This window comes from Musca vetustissima, unplaced genomic scaffold (genome assembly GCF_032173495.1).
Source record: "Musca vetustissima isolate MV318-11 ecotype Yass unplaced genomic scaffold, APGP_CSIRO_Mvet_v1 utg2274, whole genome shotgun sequence".
Lineage (NCBI taxonomy): Eukaryota > Metazoa > Arthropoda > Insecta > Diptera > Muscidae > Musca > Musca vetustissima.
Window position 1 is genome coordinate 137,291 of NW_026879689.1, and position 24,954 is coordinate 162,244.

General features: G+C 33.5%; 2 protein-coding genes across 3 annotated transcripts; both read left to right on the plus strand.

The window, feature by feature from the left end:
* Positions 1–1,693: 1,693 nt before the first annotated feature.
* LOC133324753 (cleavage and polyadenylation specificity factor subunit 6) lies at positions 1,694–13,050 on the plus strand. 2 transcript variants are annotated; one of them, XM_061533593.1, is made up of 6 exons: positions 1,694–1,835; positions 1,912–2,157; positions 4,486–4,959; positions 11,431–11,586; positions 11,798–12,636; positions 12,764–13,050. In XM_061533593.1, the coding sequence occupies exons 1-6, from the start codon at positions 1,779–1,781 to the stop codon at positions 13,038–13,040; spliced, it is 2,049 nt and encodes a 682-aa protein (XP_061389577.1). In that variant the 5' UTR covers positions 1,694–1,778; the 3' UTR covers positions 13,041–13,050. The 2 variants fall into 2 exon arrangements, with proteins under 2 accessions (XP_061389577.1, XP_061389578.1); XM_061533594.1 differs by lacking the exon at positions 11,431–11,586.
* Positions 8,115–24,882, plus strand: LOC133324755 (bax inhibitor 1). Its single transcript, XM_061533595.1, has 5 exons — positions 8,115–8,118; positions 20,611–20,677; positions 23,260–23,713; positions 23,778–23,948; positions 24,837–24,882. The coding sequence occupies exons 2-5, from the start codon at positions 20,622–20,624 to the stop codon at positions 24,873–24,875; spliced, it is 720 nt and encodes a 239-aa protein (XP_061389579.1). The 5' UTR covers positions 8,115–8,118; positions 20,611–20,621; the 3' UTR covers positions 24,876–24,882.
* Positions 24,883–24,954: the final 72 nt, after the last annotated feature.

Sequence of the window (24,954 nt, forward strand, 5' to 3'; positions counted from 1 at the left end):
AATTAGAAAAGTCGTAAATGAAATTATTAAAGAAATTGCGAAGAAAATTTGTCATGAAAATTTGCTCGCGTGACTACTGACATACGCTATGGAATTGACATTTGAGATCGAGTGGATTTCGTAACTCCTGATTTAGATTAGACGAGTTTACTTCCGGCAATTCTTATTGTTCTCTTTTGAACTTGCTTCATGCGTCTATACAAGGCAATTCGGTTTCAACAATATTTCTTTTTTTATTTGTTCCAATAAAATAAATAAATTTAAAATGTAAAAAATACGAAATACACAATACGAATTGCCAGAAAATTGCCATTTCTATTCCCGTTGCCCCTCCCTCCTACAAACAAAGACTTGCCGCAAGTAAACTCGCCTAATACGGCGTTTACATTAGAACTTTTTACCGGGTTAACCTACTTTATGAGGATTTATTTAGCACATATTTAAAGGAATTGACAATTTAAACCCACTGGGTTAACCAAATCCGGTACAAACTAAACGTACCTTAATCTAAATTGGGACTAAATCTAAACGTACATTAAACTCATTGTACATTAGAACTTTTTACCAGGTTAACCTACTTTATGAGGACTTATTTGAAATATATGCAAAGGAATTGACAATTGAAACCCACTGGGTTAACGAAATCCAGTTAAATGAAAACGTACTATTAGGGCATGAATTCGCCTGGCTGTTATCCTTATGAATAATCCTAGCACAAAAATTTACAAAACAGTACAAGCATGACGAATTAACTAAGGTCTACCTGGATGCGAATTCACAACTTAATCTTCTCTTGTCAACTTTTTATTCACGAAATACAAACCAGAGCAGGATAAAAACTCAAAATATCTTTCAGGAAAACGCAATGATAGTAATGTGCACATATATATTAATATATTAATATATTAATCCTACAGAACAAGGTTTATTCATAAGATTAAGGTTGCTGTCAACATTTTAATCGTGAAATACCAACCAGAACAGGATAAAAACTCAAAATATCTTTCAGGAAAACGCAATGATAGTAATGTGCACATATATTATGGTTCGAATAAAAATATTTTTTTGTTTATTAATTCTTCAAATAATAAATTTGACAGTCAACGAAGACTCACTCACTGTTAACCTTATGAATAAATTATTATTTTTAATAAATATTTTTTTTACACTTTCTGCAAAATTCTCTTGAAGCCAAGGCGTCGTTAGATGTCGCTACAACACTCAACGTATTGACATCATATGGCAACTCCCTATGTCGGAAGTGGTTAACCAAAAAATGTGACCGATTATCAAATAAAGAAAAAACACAACATATATTTGTCCTGCTCATTTTTATTCCATTTTAGTTTTTCATTCGCTGAAATTTAGGCTTTGAATTCGCTAGGGAAATTTTCAATTCAATTTTTTTTTTCAATTATAGAAGCTAGAAAAGTTCATATTTTTTATGAAAAACTTGTTACGTGTAAAGGGAACAGTGAATACCATCCAAATAAACAATTATTTTTAATTATTAGTCAATTTATGTGAGCAGAAACTGTACAGAAGAAATTCTACTGAAGCGAGGTACAAGTTGAAAAGAAGGTGCAAGCTGTCACCGGTGTCGGTCGGTGTGTGCTCGCGTAGTACGCGTGTGTATGTGTAGAAAAAATTATTTGAGAAAAAAACAGTGGAATATTTAATCCTCGGTCACACTCAATATTGTGTGTTTGCAGCAGATAACTAAACTTCAGACCATATTGGGCAAATCAATTCCGTGAAAATAGGCGAAACAAACAAATATGGCTGACGGCGTGGTATTAGATCTTTATGCCGAAGATTTGGATACACAAAATCAGGTAACGTGTTGTTTTTCTATTAACAAATAAATCATTGCGAAATGTCTAATGTGGTGAGTTGCTTCTGTTAATGTAGGATGAATTTGCTGGCGATGGAGTGGATTTATACGATGATATAGGTGGGGCGCCCGAAGCCAATAATAGTGGTGCTGCAATCGCACCAGCAACGGGTGGTGGTGAAAGCCCCAGTTCGGGAAATAATGGCGCAGAAGGTGGTGCTGGAAATGCCGGAACAAACGGAGTCTACCATCAAGGTGCTGGTAGTTTGGCTCCCAATCAAGCTGGTAGGCGTTTTCAATTGTATGTGGGAAATTTGACATGGGTAAGTGTTGTATCAAGATGTTATAATAGAAATTTGGTTCAAGGACGTGTAACGATTTTTTTAATGACATGCAAATCTATGTGCAGTGTTAGAGTTGTGATCGTATAAACGTATTTTTGTTGTTTTTTCTTGAATTAACTTACTTTTTATTAGTTGAGGTTGAGGTGGCGCATAGAACCGGCCGCCGTGGGATTACAACTCACCCTCAACTACTACTACTACTTTTTATTAGTACAATTTTGACAAATAATAATTACATAAATTGCGGTTTGCAAAATAAAAATTCATTGCAATATTCAATCAATTCATTGAATTACAGTTATGTGTATGAAAAGTAATAAATGGTACTAAATTTTGTACTATTTGCAATTAGTTAAGCATATAGAGATGGAATCCAAAATGACTGCTGGAGTGTGTGTATGAAAAGTACTAAATGGTACTAAATTTTGTACTATTTGCATTTAGTTGAGCATATAGAGATGGAATCCAAAATGACTGTCGGAGTGTGTGATTGAAGTAGTTTAGGAAATTCATACTTATGGGTACGAAAAGTACTTAAAGGTAATAAATTTAGTACAGCTTTGGAAATTCGTATATTTTGGCACGATAAACTACTAAACGGCACAAGATTTAGAACAATTTGGATTTGAGTGAACGGAGAGGGCTGGAAACCTAAAATTTGTAATAATGGTTGTAGTTGGAGTGTAGAATTGAGATATGAAAGTAATTATGTGTTCTAAATGATACTAAATTTAGTACAATTTAAACTTGAGTGAACAGATAGAGATGGAAAGAATTTAATTTGGATAGTGAAATTTGGTAGTGTTGGAAATACTTATAAGTACTAAGTATGGTACAATTTGGAGGTATGTGAACGGATAGGGCTGAAATGTATTATTAAAATTACTGTTGGAGTGTAGAATTGAGAAAGTAGTGGAAAATCGTTCTTACGTCTACGAAAAGTAATAAACGGTACTAAATCTGGTACAATTTGGATGTTGGTAAATGGATAGAGCTGGAACCCCTTAATGTGGACTTAAGATTATTATTGGATTTGATTGGAGTTGGTACAATTTGGACACAAGTAGAACTGGAATCCCGAATGATGCCATGAAGATTACTGTCGGATTGTAGGAGAGAGAGTGGAATATGGGTGCGAAAAATACAGAATGGTACCAAATCTGGTACAATTTGGATTTAGCCGAGAAGATAGATCTGGAATTCTCAAATTTGGATTTACTATTTTAAAATAGGATTGAGGTAGTTTTGGGAATTCGTACTTTTGAATACTAAATTTGGTACAATTTGGCGTTTGGTGGAAATAAAATCGATTTAGAGCGTAGGATTGATTTAGTTTTAGAAATTTTTATTTATGAGTAATTTATGTGTAAGAATAGTACAAAATGCACTAAATTTGGATTTGAGTAACGGAGAATGCTGGAAACCTATAATTTGGAATGTGGGTCACTGACGGAGAGTTAGAAAGAAGTACCAAAGGGGTTTCGGTACTAAATTTATTAAATGATTGATATACGGTGGTAGTCTTGAAAATGTGTACTTATGTGTTCGAAAAGTACTGAATGGAACTAATTGTGGAACCTGTAGATATTTGCTGAAATATATAATTGGAATTCTGATCACTTTGAAATCTGTATAATGGAAATAAGAAGGATATGCTTATGTGTGTGATGAGTACTAAATGACAACAAACTTGATAGTAGATGTAGGATAAATGGTGCATTTTGAAATAATAGTGTAACAAATTATACAGTATTCAAGAAAAATAAATCCATTATTATTATTATTATTTTTTGTACAAGATTTAAAGCTGTTATGGTCGATTTTTATCTCCTGGGCGATGTTACAACTCCTAACATGCCGGTCAACATCGACCATTTCTCCGATTTTTGATGACCGGCCTACCTGAGCGAGGTGCATCTTTAACATCAAAAATTCCTAAACGGAATTTGCTATTTCATATTTTTGGATGCCATTATATGTAGACCTTTTTGCACCGTTTTAAATTGTTCATATTTTTGTTATTCTATATCGTTATTATTCCAAACTCTATAAAAATGTTTCAACAAACATCTTTAACATCAAAAATTCCTAAACGGAATTTGCTATTTCATATTTTTGGATGCCATTATATGTCGACCTTTTTGCACCGTTTTAAATTGATCATTAACTTCCTATCACTACACTATTTTCGAACACATTATCACTTGTTATTCTATATCGTTATTATTCCAAACTCTATAAAAATGTTTCAACATTGATCTATTTTTATGTAAACTAAACTATTTCTTCCTCATTTTACATTTACAGTGGACAACTGATCAAGATATTGCTAATGCTATACGCGATATAGGTGTCACCGATTTTCAAGAGGTGAAATTTTTCGAGAATCGTGCCAATGGTCAATCGAAAGGTTTTAGCGTTGTTTCATTGGCATCGGAAAACAGCATGCGTTTGGTTTTGGAGCGCTTGCCGAAAAAAGAATTGCATGGCCAGGCGCCAGTTGTTACATATCCAACGAAGCAGGCTTTAAATCAATTTGAGAGTCTACAAAAAACACGTCCAGTACCACCACCGCAACAAAATGGACCACCAAGAGGCCCAGCACCACCCAACATGATGCCGGGCGGACCAATGCCACCACATCCAGGCGGGCCACAAGGAGTACCACCGGGACATCAGCAACGTCTGCCCATGAATCCGAATATGCCGCCAGGTCAATTTAGGCCACAGCATATGCCACCACAAGGACCGCCCGTTGGTCAGGGACCTCCCCGAATGCAGGTATGTTGTTAACTAGCAAGCAAGCGTAGCCACAGTACCATAGAACGTATTCTAGTCCTCTATACACATATTTGTCCAATATAACAAACAAGTATAGTTTACTACTATAAATTATGGGTAGTTTATTTTTATATTTGTATTTCCCACACAAAGACTGATATGTTTAAGATAACCAAACATATTGTTGTTATTTTGTTTTATTAAATTATAATATTTTTAATGTTTTTTTCATCTGATTATGGTAATGGTATTTTTTATTTATTTACATATTTCCTTTTTATTAAAAAAGCTATCATTTCTATTTTGTTTTTGTATATTTTTAACATTATCTCAATTGTTCTGAATGCCTTTTAAGTTTCTCATCTACACTCTTTCTGTTATTTCAATTTATCATTTTCAAAAACAACGTCTCATCTGATGATATTTCATACAAAACTAAGATTGTTCAAAATTATTGTTGTTTCGAATAAGATTTACAAATAAGTGTAAATGAAATGTATTTCAGAGCAATTAAACATAACTATTCGTTAGTCATTATTATCCTTTTTTAACCGAATTTCTAAACACTTTTTTATAAAATATTAAGTCTACTATCCATTGTTTATATAAATATATATTATATAACAATTAAACACATATAGTTTTGTTTAAGAAAAAACTGTGATACCAACAGCAGACAGCCTCATTGTTACCACAAAATATTTTATATTGTTTCTTGCTGTTCTTAGTTGTAACAAAACTAAACGATCGTTTACAAACTCGTGTCTGTACTTCTCTTCTCATTGTCTTTGTTATTATTTTTTTTTTCGAAAAAAAAACGCAAGAAAAGTACAAAATATGTAATAATAAATTAAATAAACAAGTATATTTAGAGAAATATTTTTAAGTGAACTTCTTGTTGTCAATATTATCACCCTTTTCTACAAATTTGTTTGTTTCTATTTTTTCTCTTCTATTTATTCTGAGTATGTGATGTCTGCTGGCAAAAAAAAAATAATAATAAATACAAGAACACAAAGGCAGGCATCACAACAGCCACAGAAGGGAATATTGAAATGTGATACCATATTAAATATTATACGCATATATATTATTTTTGTTATTCCATAATCTCTTAGTATTGTAAGATTTGCATGTTATTTATTTTTTTTTTTAATGAAAATCCGTTTTTTTCATTCATAACTTTTTTATATACAACAACACGTACTTCTCACTTATTATCCATGTAAATATCAGTGATGTGTACTTAGTACTTAAAAAAAAATAACAAAAATATACATATATATTTCTTTATAACTGAAAAATATGATTTAAAACAAAAAACAAAAATATTTTGAAATTGTCTAATAACATTCTACCTAAGTACAAATTGTGATGATGATAGACAAAATATGTTTTTTTTTACATACATATGTTTAAATGTTGTTGTTGCATATTTTTTTGAAATTCTGTTTGAAATCAAAAGAACAAAAACTACTCTGTTTAATGGAAAATAACAATTTAATAAAAAAATGATATTAAATTTCAGTAAATAAAACATTTTTATTTTATGTGGGGGTTTTGCTTCGAATTTTTAACTCCTGCTTTTGTAGAAATTGTTTTGGATAAACTCAAGGTGTATTAAATACACCATGGATAAACTGTTGAATTTTAACTTCACATGGCTCTGAGCCATGGTATAATAATAGAAGGTAACATTAATTTGTTATTTTTACAACCACATGGAAATTTTTGTTGCCAAGTTCTACTAATTTTTATTTGACAGAAAAATGTAAACAAACAAACAAATTATCATCAAATTATTTTTATTTTGAAAATGAAATATTTTCGAATCCTCAAAATAAAAATTGAAAAACATGAATGAAAATCTATCAAATTTATATTTCTATAGCTTCCACATCTTTCCTACAATTGAGCCATTGCCATATATATGTGTAACACATATAAAAAATGTTGGGAATAGCGAGTTATTCCTTGAAGAAAGATTTGCTTCCTCAAACTTTCCCAGCAGGCAGATTGAGTAAATTGAATACAGGAGCACATTTAATAAAGAACAATTTCAAATTGCGTTCCCAATTTTCCTGTTGGGTGATTTTTAAAAACATAATTTGTCAAATTCATATTGGGACTAGTATTACGTTGGAATCAAATCAGCTGGGATTTGCTGTTACCTTTTATAATTGTACCATGGCTCTGAGCAATTACTTGTACTACGAGAAATTAATTTAGTTATTTTTTATAATTTATTGCAGTTAGTTTGCCACACGATATATTTTTATTTACAAAAAAATAGGGGATCTATAAAAAAATGTTTCATCATCTTTGTGTTTACAATATTTTAAATAGTTAAAATGTATTTTAACTGTATGTTTCCAAATTTTTCATAAATTCGCCTTTGACAGCATTCAGTTTTCAAAATTTAAATGAAAAGGTCTTCCTTCGAAAAGTACGCAAATCATGTTCTTCTCAGTGGCAAAAATTGTATTTATAAATATTTTGAGAGTAATGTATTACCCACATACGTAAGGACTTTATTTGCATCTGTGCAAATTGAAAACGGGAAATTGAAAACGCAATGCGTATTTGGATAACATTCATTGAAATACATGTATTTAACTTTTGAGGTCAATAAATTCGTACGCATACGCATGAATTTAGGTACGACCCTGAATTCGAAATTAAAAAGGGTTGCCATCATCCAATTCTCAAATGAGACTACCTTCAATAATTATGCCATGATTCTGAGCATGAATTATGTTTTTCACGTTTTCCGGACCGACTTAATAATTTGTTATTTGAAACTGAAAAGACGAGTAGCACAGGAATTTGTTTAAATTGTTGAATATTCATGCGTAATGGGTGAAAATGGATGTCCATTAAACAGTCGAAGATAGTTTAGTTCATGTCTTTGTGACATAGGCGTCCAGACAATTTGAATAGTAATTCTGAAGTCATGATTGAAAAAATTAATTATATTACAAGAGAATTATACAACATTTCAAATTTTAAACAATTTATTACGTTTAAATATATGTCGAATGTAAACAAAATATATATATAAATATAAATTTACAGCCTTGTTTTCTATTTCGAACGTAAATCAATGCTAAAGAAAGTAACTCACTCACTTTCGTTTAAAAAAGCGTTCATGTATTTCGAAAGCTATAGTTCGTTTGCGTTACGTATACCATGCGAAAAACTACTAAATTAAATGTAAAGTTTTACAACAATGTTCAATAAATGAGAGTCCCATTTGAGAACAATCACAGTTTTGAAAAAAAAATTGTTCAGTATTTGTACAATTTTATTTTCCAAAAACATGAATGAAAAATCCAAGCGATGCCTATAATACATGTTCCAAAAATTTTTATTTTGCATAGAGATTGTATTGTGTGAAAGTGCTTCAAATAAACAAAATTTTTAAAGAAAAAATATATGTACGTTTACGTTTTCTTTCGAGTTGTTTATCGTTCGTCTTCCTTTGCCTGTAACAGGTTTTTACATGAACCAAAGAAACCTTTCTTTCGAAATACATAAACAGGCTGTTAATTTATTTTCAAAATTAGTTTTGTATTTTCAGAATAAAATTGAAAAGCATGAATGAAAGTCTTGCAAATTTATAATTCTATCGCTTGCAGATCTTTCATCAATTGAGTCATTACCACAACTGTAGAGAAAATAGCAATTTTCCATTGCAAAGGGATTTGCTCCTTTAAATGATCCCTTTAGGAAATTGAAGTAAATTGTAAACCAAAGGGCAACGAAACTCTGCTGCGATTTTTTTAAATTTGATAATGTATAATTTTTAACTCGCGATTAATATTCTTTCAAATTATGTAAATGAAGTTCTCATGCCAATTAATAAACTTTAAATCGGTTCAGAAAAAATTAAAAACGTATTCTACATTTTTCCATCGCCTGCAGATTTGAGAACATGGCAAAGATAAATGTTAAACAATTCAAAAAAAAAAATATCTTATTTCAAATAAAATGTGTACACAATTTTCCTAATGGGCCGTTCTACAGAAATCAAAGATGTCATATAGAACTTGACACGAAAATTACGATACAATTAAATCAGCTGAGTATTCTACATAAATCAAAGATGTCATATAGAACTTGCCACGAGTATTACGATACCATTAAATTTTGCTTCCCACTGACGATTATAGCTGATGTAATATTTCAAAAGCTAGGTATTCTTGGATTATTTCTGCTGTCGGCCGAAAGACACAGACTCAATATTTATAAATTAAGGGGACCCCTGCCCATTCTCGGTTTCAAAAAATTGATTTTCTATATTTTTATTTAATATAACTTCTCACGAATGTCTCATTTAAATTTCATGTTACTCTGGACCTACATAGCTATTTTCCAGCTTGGTTTTGTGCCGAAATAATCGATTTTCCAAAATATAAAAATTCTAGGTCCGCCATTTTCCTAATTTTCGAGCGATGTTAATAAATCTAGTTTTTACCAGAGACAGATATGTTCTTTTTCTAATTGCGTTGGAATTTTCAGATTCAGATGTTTAAGTGATCGGCATTCATATCCGCGTTGAGAAGAAGGACTTTTGTTTTTTATTTGATTGGAACCTACACTAATTCAAGAATATCCCTACAAAATTTCAAGTGAAAATCTTAACAACTTTTGAAGATATAGCCGATTTATTGTGTCAGCATCAAGCGACGGCTGAAGCGGGGGTTCCCTTAAGTGTTCAAATACGTGTATGCAAAGATACAAGTCTTTAATATAATTTAAATAATTCTTGCAGTACGGGAACATACCAAATGTATACTCATTTGCCAGCCGGTTGAAACCCGTCGAACTTTGAAATCCAGAATGGGTGGGGTCCGCTTAATACTATTATAGCGTCAGAGTCTCATTTAAAATGATTAAAATCCTTATGTCCTCCAACCAAAAATCATGGAAATTTTCAAAACCCCTTTATAATTTATAAAGAAAAGTCGAAAACAATATCGATTTAAATAAGTTTTCCAGGCTCTGGGGAAGAAAATTACTACATCCCGGAAAAATATTGCATCGACACACCTGATTATAACAACAAACAATTTGACGCAAACTAAAAAAGCAGCATTTTTTTAGAAAAAATGGATAACAAGCCGAAAATTGTTTTTGTTTATAAATACATGCGCTTTCTTCATCCATTTTAATGTTTAATGATACGCAATCAACATAAAATTCACAAAACGATCAATTTGCTTGAGAACAATTTTGTTGCTTGTTTACAAGACATAACAAGACAGCTGATTAAACATCAGCAGATGGAACGAGAATATTCTTACTGAATATTCTTACAGTAATACAACTGTCAAATCTACTTTCTCAATTCACTCTCTTTTACTAGACATTTGGGTAAACGAACAACATTTTGTAATAATTTGTAGAAATTTGTACAAATTATTGAGTAAACGAACAAACCTAATAACAACAACAACAAGTGGACTAAAAATATACTAATATGGATCATTTAATGCACAACGACTCCCTTCTCAAAATATGTTAATTTTTGTTATCAAAAAGACTTTGTATGTATACGGTTTAATAGTTTATGGCCTTCCCTTCAATCAATATTCTGAAGATATTTATAATATTACCTTCAAAACTCTGAGTAGTACTAAAATATGAAATAACTGTAAATATTACAATTACATCATTGCCTACTCCACGAACGTATTACACAAACATCTCGAATATATACATTCAAGTAAAATAATTAGAATCGAAGACAAAATTATAAGGCTTGTCATATACTCAAAATTTTTTTTTAGATGGATACGTCGAACTTTACGTATCGCTATAATTCATCAGATTCAAACTTTCATATTTTTTTAGCTACAAAATTCGTCAACGTCGTCGTTATAAGCGAATTTGAACGCACGTTACAGATATATCAACTTACAGTTATAAATATGTTTGAATGTATACATAAACTAAATTTTAATTAAGAAACATGCCATATTTCGTTAAGAAAAAAACCATATTTGTACAAATTTTTATTTTTGTTTTAATCAACATTATCATTATGGTTCACTTTATTTCCCTACAATTTTATTTTTAATAAGAGCATTAACTATACAAATTTCATTTTTTAATTATAATTCTTATTAATAAGCTACATACATATTGACATTGAAATTTCTTAGACATAGACTTATATAATATTGTAGCATTATTTAGTAGTTGAGAAATGTATAATTTTAATTTACACCTATACCTATATGTTTACAATCTATTATAGTTACTATTGTCTATTATTTCTTATTCCATGTTCATCATCCTCATCATTCAACAACAACAACATGTTTTAAAAAAAATTGAAAAACAAAAATCCAAACCAAACCAAAATTACGTTAATAAATAACAAAAAAAAAAAAAAAAAAAAAACAATAACGCTCACAACATTCAATTTCAATCGAAATCCATCACATACAAAATGATGAAATACAGCCACCTATGCATCAGGGACCACCAATGGTACCACAACAAGGCATGCAAGGACCACCACGTTTTGGCCAGCAACAGTCACAATGGCCGGGTCAGCCACGTCCGAATGGTCCCCGACCAGGACCCATGAATGGACCGCCACAACGTCCTCCGCAAATGGTAACACCCTTATTTTTATAAATATGTTTAATTGTATTGTATTTTTTTTTTTACTAGAATGAATTTATTGTTATTAGAATTTAAGCATTCAGAATGTTGAGATAATTAATTGTTTTAATTAATTTCAAAAATTCGAGGGTTTATTTATATTGTTGTTCATTGAATCGAGTTGAAAAGATGAAGCGTTTGAAAAATGAAAATTTATTTTTAGTTTCAGGGACCTCCTGGCGGTATGCCAATGCGTGGCCCGAGACCTGACTGGAGACCTCCCATGCATGGAGGCTTTCCGCAGGGACCGCCTGGTGGCCCACCCCAGGGGCCACCACATATGCAGGGCCCTCCTAGAGGTCCTCCGGGTGGCCCTCCACAAATGGGTGGTCCTGGTGTTCCTCCACCTGGAGGACCACACGGCGCTCCTGGTGGTCCGGCTCCACATGTCAATCCCGCATTCTTTAATCAGCCTGGCGGTGGTCCTCCACAACACCCTGGTGGCCCACCTATGAGTGGAGGCCCGCCACATGGTCCACCCGGTCCCCAACAGGGAATGAATATGCCACCCCAGCACGGACCACCTCCCCACTTTGCACAGCAGGGTGCACCACGGGGGCCTTGGCCTGGTCCGCCGGGACCGGTTAAGCAACAAACCTTCCCGGACCAACAACAGCCCATGGGACCTCAACTAAGTGAAGCTGAATTTGAAGAAATAATGGGTCGCAATCGCACAGTTAGCAGTTCTGCAATTGCAAGAGCGGTATCGGATGCTGCAGCCGGTGAATACTCCAGCGCTATTGAAACATTAGTCACAGCAATCTCATTGATTAAACAATCGAAGGTGGCTCACGATGAACGTTGCAAAATATTGATTAGCTCACTGCAGGACACATTGCACGGCATTGAAACGAAAAGTTATAATAGACGTGAACGATCAAGATCACGTGATCGATCTCATCGACAGAGGCCGCGACGTGAAAGATCATCATCACGGTATCGTGAGCGATCACGCGAAAGGGAACGTGATCGAGAAAGGGAACGAGATCGTGATGCTGGAGGGTAAGTTTTGAGTTGTTGCTCTTTTATCAAGCCTTGAGGCAAATGTTTGTTGAATCTTCACACATTTCTACTAGATGCTATTCAAAAAAATAATTCCAAATATTTATTTGTCTCGCCTATTTTCCAGTTATCGCGATCGCTCTAGAAGCCGTGAACGAGAACGTCCTAGTACCAATGATCACTATCGTGATGATAGTTCCAGCCGTTCGGCAAGAGCACGAAAAACTCCCGAACCAGCGGGCGGCGATGTAGGCACCGAAGCACCATCGAAGCGTAGTTACTACGAGGAACGCTATCGGTCATCCGATCGTGACCGCGAACGTGAACGGGATCGTGATCGCGAACGTGATCGTGACCGTGATCGCGAGCGTGAACGTGACCGAGAACATCGTTCCAGACATTAGTCATATTGACATATAATGAAACAAATACACAAATAAAGATTATTTAACTTGCAACAAGTGATCATCGATCGTTACCTTTATGAATAACCTAATCCCACAACCTCACATCCAATTAATAATCCTATGATTTACCAGATATCATTATCGGAAATTCAAAATGCATTGAAAACAAGAGACTACTACTATTAACATTTGGGTTAGCTACAAAACTGGACAGCTGATATGGCAATATGGATTAAACGAACGTGGATAAAGTCTCTGAACAAGAAAACAACAAAATGCCCAAAAAGGAAATTAAAAATGGAAGACAGTTCAACAACAATGACTATGCAAAAATCTGTGGCTGCAATTTCAAAGCATTACATGATTTACTATTAGCCGGCAGCAACAAATCTTTCCATCACCACTCCTTTTTTTATTTAATACCATCAAATAATTAGACACTTTAATTAATAACTACGCGTACACACATACATACATACATTGTTTGTAAATTGATATTTCAGTTTATTAATAAAAAATATAAATATATGAGATAATTACAAAAACAAGTGTTGAAATTTGTATCACTAATAATCCCAAAAAAGAGACACATTTGTATCATTTACCAAAGAAATAGAGTTTAAATCTATGTACATAGAGTTTAACTTAGTAATTAAGAAATCTTGTTTCTCCACCGTTTTTGCTATACATACCATTTAAATTAATTATTGTTATAATGTAATATTTGCCAAGGCAAGTTTGTTCTTTTTTTTCTACTGTTTGTGATTATTTTTTGTAATCTTTCGAGAAGAACAAACTCTACAATGTATAAAAAAATGCCAAACAAATTCTCATCTACAAAATAAGCATATTGATTAAATATGTGGCCTTTAAAACATACATTAGCTGTCATTATTGTGTTACTGCTCCCGCTATTTATGGAACATGAGTGTGTAAGAAAAAACATAAATTTATATCCATGACAAAAACAGAGGTGAGTAAAATAATAATGTCATTTCGTGGACGGTTGCCAATTTAACCCTACGGTCAATAACCAAAAAAGTATACGTAGATCAATAACCGTGGTGCATTTGTACCCATCCAAAGATAGCTCTGTAACTCATTAAAGAATTGGACTATCGTGAGGTTTTTGGTTTTAAATTAGTCTATACGGATCTGATCTAGATGTACGAACTCAAAATTATATGTACATTAAAATAATATATATTTAAATCCATGCTTAAATGATAATCGATCTAAAACAAACATAGTAAATTCGTTATAGCTTTCGAATGGGTTAAGCTTTTTTAGTTTTTTTATTGAGATCTTATTTAGGTGTTCCTCAACCCCTCTGCAAATTTTTTTGGCCCTAGACAACATGGGGTCATCAAGGCGTCTCGTGGAAATCAGAAACTACCTTGGTTTTCCTTTGGTATACAGGTAATTTTAAAAAATTTTAAAAATTTTAAAAATTTTATATATGGAAAATATTTATAATTTTTTCTTCGATTATGTGTGAAAATACCTCAAGAATGATTCCTCAAAATTTGATCCAAATATCTTTATTATTAAAAGTTTTACAGCATTTTTATTCGAAAAAAGGTACAAATGTACCCGCTTATTGACCGTAATGTTAAATAACTCTCAATACTATATTTTAAATATTTATGACTTTGCTTTAGGTTTTGTTCCTTAATTTTTATTTGGGGAGACGGTGATAGTATCGAAGGAGAAGGTCAAATTTTTTGAGCGAGAGAAAAAGTTTAAAGCACTAAAGTTTTATTGCAAAACATGGTACACTCACAAATTAGGTGTTTGATCTGCTATATTTCCAGTTCCTTTAATTTATCGGAGTCGAATGTTCTTTCATGAGAAGATGGACAGTAAATATATGAGGAATTTTCATAAATCGTTGAAAGCGAAAAAATCCGCTATGGGGAAAATTAAGTCATTCAGAATTACAGATTTTTTCGCTAATAAATTTTAAGGGGTATGACTATAAAAATATACAGCCTTATTCTGGGCATTCGCTTGGAAGATATCTCGCATGTAAACAATTTTCGCTTTCACATTTTCGTCGTATTCAGTATGAATAGGGAGACGCAAGAAATGCGAGATGCGGATTCGAGTTTTCGAAAATGGTGGTTGAAAAAAAGATTGTGTTGCCTATTGTAATTTAAGTTGCAATGTTTGTTGCCCCATTGTAATTTAATTTTGCAATATTTTATTTATTGATTTTTTTATTAAAAATTGTTATTTTTATTTAAACTTTATAATAATACAAATTTGATAAATCAAGAATCCGCTGTATAAATGTTTTGTAATTAAAATAAAATGAATTAAAGTTTGAAAACATGGCAACCTACAATATGACATGTGAAACAGCTGTTCATTGTTTTGATGCAATTTGGTGTAACAACTACAATAGATTACAAATAAAAGAAAAAAATGTTGAAAGAAAAAATCCAACGAATAATGGGAAGAAATCTGCGATTGAATTAATTCACAGTTTATTATTTCACTACATAATTGTGTGCCCAAATTCTTAAAGTTATGTTATGATTTGCTCCTACTTCTTTATTTCTTCATTTGTTCTTTCATAATTTTTATTTAAGTTTTTCACTGTTAGGCGGCTCATTAGGCAAATTTGGTTTTTCAATAATTTTTACAATTTTTTTCTTGAGAGACAGATCCGTTATCAATAGGATTTCCAATGGCATTTTATATGTTGATTTCCAGTTAAAAAGTTGCATACAATCATTTATAATATTCTAAATCGTCATAGTATAGGTATTGTGTAAATATTTTTCATAAAAATATTTATTACTTATATTTTTGTAGTCAGCTCTCTTTAAATTTATTATCGTAAAATTTCGCACAAAATGTCATCACATTCTCCTACTCCCTGTAATCCAGAATACCTAATTTTTCCCCAAAGCAGATTTTTTCCCTTTCGAACTTCATTCAGAATAAGGCGAAAGAGAATACGAAAAAAATCACAGGAAAATGTTGTTCAGAATAAGTCGAAGGGGAAGAGCGAGTAAATTCACCTGGAATTGCCTGATTCTGGATATTTGTTAGGGAAATTTTTCGCATGAAAAAACTGTTTCGCTTTCACATTCTCACCTTATTCAGAACGAATGGGGAGAAGCAAGGTAGATATACAAGGTAGCCGCATCGGCGAATTTCTACAACAAACATCGGTTGTTGTATTTTGATATGTCAAAAATATTTTGCAAAAACAAACAGATTGACAAGATTTTTTTACACAAATTCTTGTAGAAAATGTTAATAAAAGTAGTGCCAAAAAGGCTCTTCGAAATTCGGAGATTTTCATTTATAATTTTGTTTTTTTAATTTTTTGGTTCAACATTACAACAACATTTTTGACATTTATTTGTCCAACAGCTGGGCCGATGCGGCTACCTTATTAAATATACCTTGGGGAGAAGCAAAAAATGCGAGATGTGGATTCGAATTTTCGAAAATGGTGGTTGAAAAAAAAGATTCGTGATGCCATATTATAATTTAAGTTGTAATTTGTGTTGTCATATGAAAAAATGCGAACAAACTCGCATCGAGTTCTGGTTCAGAATAACTTTAAAGGGAAGTGCGAACAAATTTACGGTGGATTGATGCCCAGAATAAGGGTGATAAAGTATTCCGAACTTTATTTCACAGACTTTGTTTAAATATTCAGCCTTATTCTGGTTGACAATTCCACGATTACTCGCTCTTCCCCTTCGACTTATTCTGAACAACATTTCACAGTGATTCACATGCCATGTTGAATGTTGCCATATTTTCAAACATTAATTTATTTTCTATTAATTACATAGCAGTTTACAGTGGATTCTTAATTTATATATATATATATAAATTTTTCGTGATCGCTAACCTCAAAAAATATTGCACCGATTTTGACTACTACTATAGACCGATTAGCCTTTCTTCCTTTCTACTAAAAACTTTAGAAAGGTTACTAGACTCAAAAATTAGAAATACCATTGACCGTAGTAAACTTAGTAAATCCCAGCATGCCTACATCAAAGGCAAATCAGTGGATACAGCTCTGCATGAGGTGGTTGGATGCATCGAGAAGAATATGGAGTCCTCTGGCTACACGTTGGCAGCATTCCTCGATATCGAAGGAGCTTTCAACAATGTGAAGCTAGAGGCAATCCAATAGAATGCTGGAAAGCAGAATTATCAACTCATCCTTAGGAGAGAGTTCCGTGAGGAAATCTGCCAATAGAGGCACACCTCAGGGAGGAGTACTTTCCCCACTTTTGTGGCTTCTGGTGATAAATGAGATACTTTTGAAATTCAATCATCTCAGGATAAAAGTTGTAGCCTATGCCGATGGTGTAGTCAGACATCCTGGAGGGTGCCCTTTCAACCCTGTCAAATTGGGCTTGCACCAAGGGTCTTGGTGTAAACCCCACTAAAACAGAACTGGTGCTCTTCACTAGGAAACACAAAATTCCTAGTTTCCGCTTGCCATCACTTGGTGGAGAGACTTTAACCCTTTCTGATGAAGCTAAATATCTTGGCAATATCCTAGACCGCAAGTTACTGTGGAATAGGAATGTTGATGAACGCTCCAAAAAGGGATTGCTGGCACTCTATTCATGCAAGAACTCCATAGGCAAGAGTTGGGGATTGAGACCCGGAATTATACACTGGCTGTATACGACGATTGTCTTACCCATACTTACTTATGGTTGTCTTGTCTGGTGGCAGGGGGTGAACAAAAAGAAGCTGCTGACAAAACTGAACATAGTACAGATATCGGCTTCAATTCTGATCACCAGAGCATTAAGAAGTACACCACAGGCAGCCTTGAATGCAATCTTGAATCTTCAACCATTGCATATTCTGATCAAATTCCAGGCGGCCAGGTGTGCCCTGAGACTCCGGGAAACAGATGCCTTGAAATCGCTGAACTATGGTCATGCCAGCATCCTAAACATAACGCCAGGTTATGACCTTTTTAGGGGGGATAGTCATATCAGTGATTATATTCCCCCCCATAGGGACTTTAATGTCATCAAAGTTGAATTTCCTAGTAGGGAATCCTGGACTAGTGGCTGTCTACCTCTGCCAGATCTGTCAATCTTCACAGACGGGTCCAAGATGGAAGAAGGCACTGGTGCTGGCGTCTACTGTAGGGAATTAGGTATACAAAACTCATGACAGTAGCGTTTTTCAAGCAGAGATTCTCGCAATCACGAAAGCGGCCGAGATAGTAAAAGCACTTAATGCCGACATTACGGGACCGGTGACTATTTATGTAGATAGTCAGGCGGCCCTGAAAGCGGTGAAGGCGCATACTATAAACTCGAAAGCAGTTCATGATTGTAAGACCGCTCTGAATGATATACGACAAATAGTTGGGCTATGCTGGGTTCCAGGACATAACGATATTGAAGGGAATGAGATAGCCGACGAGCTTGCTCGAGGGGGGTCACAGCCGTCCAGTCTTCTGATTGAGAGATCTGCATTTTCATATGAGTTGCATGTATTAGTGGCAATGGCTCAATTATAGGAAAGATGTGAAAGCGATAGAAATACAAATTGTATAGATTTTCATTCATGTTTTTCATGTTTTTAGTTCCGTCCCAGAACCTAAAAGAATCTACAAATTTTACAAGTTTTGCTTTTTACTCGAAAACTGGTAAAACTGGTAAAAAATGAAATTTAAGAGAACACAAAACAAAATGGCGTTCTCTTTGTAAACTTTTTACTCGAGAAATTTGAACTAGTAAAAGTGGTAAATAGGAATGCCTACTTCTGATTGGTTTTATGTGGATTTTGAAGTATTGCCGTCTATTTTTGGCATATTTACTAGAGTTGCGTTCCCGAACTTTTCAAATTATTTTGTACTCTGAGAGCGATTTTTAAATGTTTCCCTTTTACTAGCTTTAAAAAAGTACTAGAAAGACCAAAATAAATATAATTTGTTGATAATTTGTTTGTTTGTTTACATCTTTCTGTCAAATGACGTTGACACTAGTATAACTTACAACAACAAATTTCCATGGGGTTGTTGTATCGTTTGTTGTACAACAACACTTGCTGTTACCAAGGCGCATTTAATAAGGTGTAAGTGACAATCATATGGTTTTAAACTTTTTTCTTTATTGTTTGTGAAATAAATTGTCAAAACAAATTTCTTCGACGTTTCATTTCCTTCAAATTTAAATTATGCTCAACAACAAAATATACATTTATAGGAAAAGAAAATGTTACAAGCCTCAAATGACAAAAAATATACGTTTTACATTGGGTTCCTGATTATAGGCCGCTGAAATAAGGAGCTTTAAAATTTGCAAGGAGCCTGTTTGCCACACATTCTGAAATATGGGCCTCTATAATGTCCCTAGTGCTTTCTCACGAAAATATCATAATTTGCAAGATTATATTGAGTAGCTAATGTTTAACACTGTACCTCATAGAATTACGTTTATTATAAAAAATTCATCAAATTTAAAAAAAAGTGTCATTAAATGCACAGTTGCTTTTGTACTTGAAATTGGAAAGCGGACCGCCTTCGGCGTTCTAGTGTTAAAGTCCATACGTGTAGGGTATGAATCCTCAACCTCCCTCAAACCCAATGAAATTGAATATTGGAATCTGCCCATTGGTATTTGCAAAATCTTCGACGGATATCCAGCCTAACTCATAGTTAGGCACAAAATCTTTGCAATAGTTTTTGTAGTGGATCTTTATATGTTATTTTAAATTGAAAAGCATTTGTGGATAGCCGTACTTCAGCCCGAGAATTTGACATACGCTTATGACAATATTGGTATACTGAATACGTAGTACAATCTTCATTATTTTGGGGTCTTTGATCGGCGATTTATGGCACACAACTTTTCCACTGAGAAGGTCTGATTTGGAAGCCACAGTTTTCCATAAAAACAGAAGATTTCAATTCCTCATAGATTATTTGTTGACAAAAAAATGAAATCAAATAAATATTTTTTTTTTTTTTTTTGAAAAAAACTAAATGGTACCATGACAATTTAATTTCTATAACAACAATGTTGAATTTGTAAAATATTTGTTGTTGTATCTGATGCATACACCTTATTAAATACACCATGGCTGTTACCTTCTATTATTATACCATGGAATTTGCGTTGCCTTCAATACCGTAAATTTGATTCCGCTTTAGGTGTGGTACACACCAAATACAGTAAAAAAAATTGTAAACAATGCACATTTTAAAATGTGGCAACTCTACATTAAGTGGCCACTGACGTGTCCCACCACCTAACCGCTTGCTACTAATTGGAATTTCACCACCACTAAAATCAATTGCAATCGTCCCAAAGCAAAACAAACATCTAGAAAATCTGCGTTTACGAAAAACATAAAATAGTACATATTCAATAAATTGAAAACGTCGAATAATTTGTTAATAGATCACAATCAAAGTAGTTTGTGCAGCACACTGTTACTGAGAACGAGTGTTTTCAAAACCATTTTTTGGATATAAAAAAATCTATTTGACAAATTGTTGTAAAATAAAAAAGTTACATCGAAAACCGGGCATACGGAAAGTGTATTTGCTTGCAGTAAATAGCCAAAATGGAGGCATTTCAAGAACGCTTTACAAGATTCACAAATGGTCTAAACCAGAAATAGTAAGTACATTATTGGGATTGTTCGTATTGTTGTAATTATAGATTGGTGCAATTTTCAGAATATTTTGTTGCTTTAAAAAATTTGGTATTCTATTAAGTAGGCGACAATATAAATTACATACATATATACCAGACGCAAAAAGTCGTGTCCACAAATTTCGAGAAGAATTCATAATGAATCAAAATGTTTTCTTATTTTTCTGAAAATGTTTTTTTGTATGTGTGGTTGTAATGCCCGAGTTTTCGTAAGGTGTTCTATTTTATCTTGTTTTTTTATATTACATATTTATTTCTATGGCCTTTAGTGTGTACGTTGGACTTTGTGTCACTGACCTCACCAAGCTCCAATGAACAAGTGTGTAAGTCACGATGACATTGAATTTATTGAAGCATTGTAATAAAAGTACACGTAGTGTATAAAATTTTATATGTATTAATTATTAATATGTTTACAGTATTCATTTTTAGAGCCTAGGCAAATAATACGTTCTTACCTATGAGGGTTTGGGGGATAGTAATAATGGTGGTTTAAACAAGTAGTATCACTCTTCGGGAATCATCAGGTCTGATATTTCTACCTAGGAAGATATAAGAAGACAAATTCAAAGATAGAAATTACATACCATTATCGCCGATATTGCATCTTTCAATTCTTTGTTCCGTTTTTTAAGTTAATCAATGTCATTGTCTCTCATTGTCGTGTTACTTTCATTGTATACAAGTTTATTTCCACTAGTATTATGTCAAAGACGTAAGCATGGCGACTTTGTTCCACCAACCCTGGATGGAGCGCAGCTTCAGCACTCGCCCGAAGGAAAATACCTTGGTACTATCCTCGACTGTTAATTACAGAGGAAAACGAATGCTAAAGACGTTGTACAAAATTGCGTGCCAATCGGCCAAACTTTGGATCTTTAGTGTACATAATACATTAAATCGGTCGAAAATATATGTGAGAGCTATATCTAAATCGAAACAAATTTTTACTAAACGCAGCATATAACATTCTAGACTAAATTTTGCAATTTCGTGCCAAATGAGAGATTTATAGGGGCTTTGGTGCTCCATTAACATAAAATCGGACGAAAATATATATGGAAGCTATATCTAAATCCGAACCGGGTTTCAACAATTTCCTTGGGCCAAATAATTGAGCTGTACCAAATTTCATCCAAATCGGATTAAGGACGGATGGACGGACATGCATAAATCGATTCAGAAAGTGATTTTATGCATATTCATAAAGAAACCATGGGTCTATTTCGATTCCTTTTGGCTGTTCCAAACATATGCACAAAGACATAATACCATGGTATAATTATTACAGGATAGGGCACAGCTACCAACTGATTACAATTTTTTCTCAAGGTGGATTGTTCCATCAAATCAAAATACATATTTTGTGTATGTGTGTGTATTGTTTTGAATACTATGTCAAATAAATTGAAATATATTCAAATTTAATTGAAATTAAAGTTATGTTTTTAACATGATCGTCAGGAAGTAATTATTTTGTTATGGATGAAATAAACATTTTATGGTATTCCCTACTGGATTTTGGGAAGAAATCATAACCTTTCATTCATTTTTCTCGTTTTGCGTTGAAAAAATGTCAAATAAACACAAACACCTGTTGCGTATATTTAATTTATTTTTGGCAGAAGAAGCCACACGTGCATAATTGCATAAATTTTGTTATTCACCTCAAGCTGCCCTACCTTGTATTATTGTACCATGCATAATACCCTATGCCACAGTGTGGTGAAGGGAATAAAAATTGGGGACCTATTGATTATACACTGACACCGTGTTTAGGTCCTTCTTATCCCATGTATCTCTTGTCTGGTGGCATTCTCAGCGCCAAAAAACGACATCCACAAAATTAGACAAGGCGGAAAGCGCAGCCTCGATTCTTGAACGGGAGCTCCGAGGAGCACAACCCAAATGCTCTGAACGCAATGCTGAACGTGATCATAACATTAAATGCCAGTGTACCCCAAAGCTGAATGAACAGAATCTTTGTCGCAATTGTGCCTATGAACATAGATGTATCCTGTACGAGTCGGATATCAATGGGAACCATCCTGGAAAAATAAACGACTAAACGACCAGTCCAGAGATTTGTCGATGTAGATGTCGTTATCCCTCGTGGAAACGACTGTAAGAAGAATATACTGGGGCTGGCGTCTACTGTGAAAGGCTAATTCTTGAGTACACTTACAGGTTAGAGAGCGACTGTAGTGTATTATAGGCTGAAATCTTCGCAATTTGTAAGGCAGCTCTTAAATCCATCAAGTTTGAGAGCGTCCTTGAGTGTAGAACAGCTTTGGAAACACTAACTAACAGCTATAGACTATGCTGGGTACCAGGACACGGAAATTTTATGGGAAATAAGGACGTCCTTGAGTGTCGAACAGCTTTGGAAACACTAAGTAATAACTATATACAATGCTGGGTACCACTGCGATTTAATGAGAATAAATCTTGCAAACCTAATAACACACATCTTTATATTTTTTATATTTATTAAATATTATTTATATATGATTTTAATAGTTTCCCATTTTTTTCTTTATTTCCAGCGAACCATATGTCCAACAACATCTTGCCAAAGTTTACATGATGTTGGGTGGAACATCTGCTGTGACCGCCATTGGTTCTATGCTACAAATGAAACACTATATTGATTTGGGCATACTTGCGGCATTGGGTACCTTGTTCTTAGTTTTGGGTTTACACTTCTATCGTGATAATGGCAAAAATTACTATACACGTGTTGCTATGCTGTATGGATTTGGTTTCTGTTCGGGACAAACTCTAGGACCCCTTTTAAGTTATGTTGTCAGTGTGGATCCATCGATTATTGTTACTGCATTGGTGGGAACATTTATAACATTCGCATCGTTGTCCATAGCAGCACTTTTGGCTGGACGTGGTCAATATTTGTTTTTGGGTGGTATTTTGATTAGTGTAATCAATAGCATGACACTTTTGAGCATTCTAAATATTTTCTTCAAATCAATGTTTGTACAAATGGTATGTGATTTTGAAATAATTTTGTATGTCTACTTTGTCTAATACTTGTTGCCTTTTTTAATAGGCTCAGCTATACGTTGGTGTTATTGTTATGGCCGCGTTTATTCTTTTCGACACCCAAAATATCGTTGAGAAGGTTCGCTATGGCAATCGAGATGTTGTCCAACATGCATTGGATCTGTTCTTCGACGTTTTGAGCATGTTCAGACGCTTGTTGATTATTCTGACACAAAAGGTATGTATAAAAAAAAATTACCAAATAGTAATAAAAAATCATTACAAAGTTGGTGTAAATTAGAGGAAAAAAAAACAAGGTGCGGAGAATGATTAAAATACACTCTTTCTAACGAATGCTCACGGCGAGAATTCGAATGTTTTTCAATTTATCGCGAGAGATAAAGTTACAATGAATGCACAAGCATTTGCATTCTCTCGAGAATGTTCGCATTGTACGAAAAATTCACGAACGATAACATTTCGCTGCAAGCGTCGTCGATTCGTTCGTTCGCGAGCTTTTGTTGCTGAAGAATATTCTTTTGAAAAACTCAAAAAAAAAAAAAAAAAAAAAACAAATGTTCGCGAGCACTGTTAAAAACAACCACAAAAATATCATAAAAAAGTAGTAGTGTAGTGTGAGTAGCAGAAAGTGTGTGGAATAACAAAACACATGTCCAGCAACTATTAAGTTTACGAACGTTTGTTGTTGCTGTTTTGAGCATTCACGAGAATTCGGGAAAGTTTGTTTTCATTCGTGAGAGAATGTCAGAAAGAATTTCAACCACCAAGCGAAACGAACGATCGTTGTTGTGTGCTCTCACTCGTTTGCTATGTGTGTGCGAACATTCTTTGGCGAATGCTCGTTTGGTAAAAAATTTATCGCCATAAATTCATTCCTAAAATGAACACAAAACGAAAAGAATGTATTTTATTTTATTCGCGAGCGAATTTTTGCGCACACTGAAGAAAAATAGTGGTTAATCGTTAATTCATTTATATTCGTGCCTGAATATAAATACTGTAATAATACTTTTACGATTAGTACTCTTACATACTCATTAAATATAAGTGAAATGCGTTGCAATTTTGAAAAATGCGTAATATATATTTTAATTTCTTATTTCAGGAGGAACGCAGACGTGAAAATGAGCGCAAACGTCGTTAATAAAAAAATCTCAAAAAGAGACTGTTCTCTTTGCGTAGACTGTTTGGTAATGTTCATCACCCTACATACATGCGATAAT

Bases quoted from the DNA above. Each gene is read 5' to 3' on its own strand.
- LOC133324753 (XM_061533593.1), top strand. From the start codon at position 1,779: ATGGCTGACGGCGTGGTATTAGATCTTTATGCCGAAGATTTGGATACA. The intron at 2,158-4,485 runs GTAAGTGTTGTA...TTACATTTACAG, and splicing joins ATGTGGGAAATTTGACATGG to TGGACAACTGATCAAGATAT. The intron at 4,960-11,430 runs GTATGTTGTTAA...GATGAAATACAG, and splicing joins AGGGACCTCCCCGAATGCAG to CCACCTATGCATCAGGGACC.
- LOC133324755 (XM_061533595.1), top strand. From the start codon at position 20,622: ATGGAGGCATTTCAAGAACGCTTTACAAGATTCACAAATGGTCTAAAC. The intron at 20,678-23,259 runs GTAAGTACATTA...CTTTATTTCCAG, and splicing joins AATGGTCTAAACCAGAAATA to CGAACCATATGTCCAACAAC. The intron at 23,949-24,836 runs GTATGTATAAAA...TTCTTATTTCAG, and splicing joins TGATTATTCTGACACAAAAG to GAGGAACGCAGACGTGAAAA.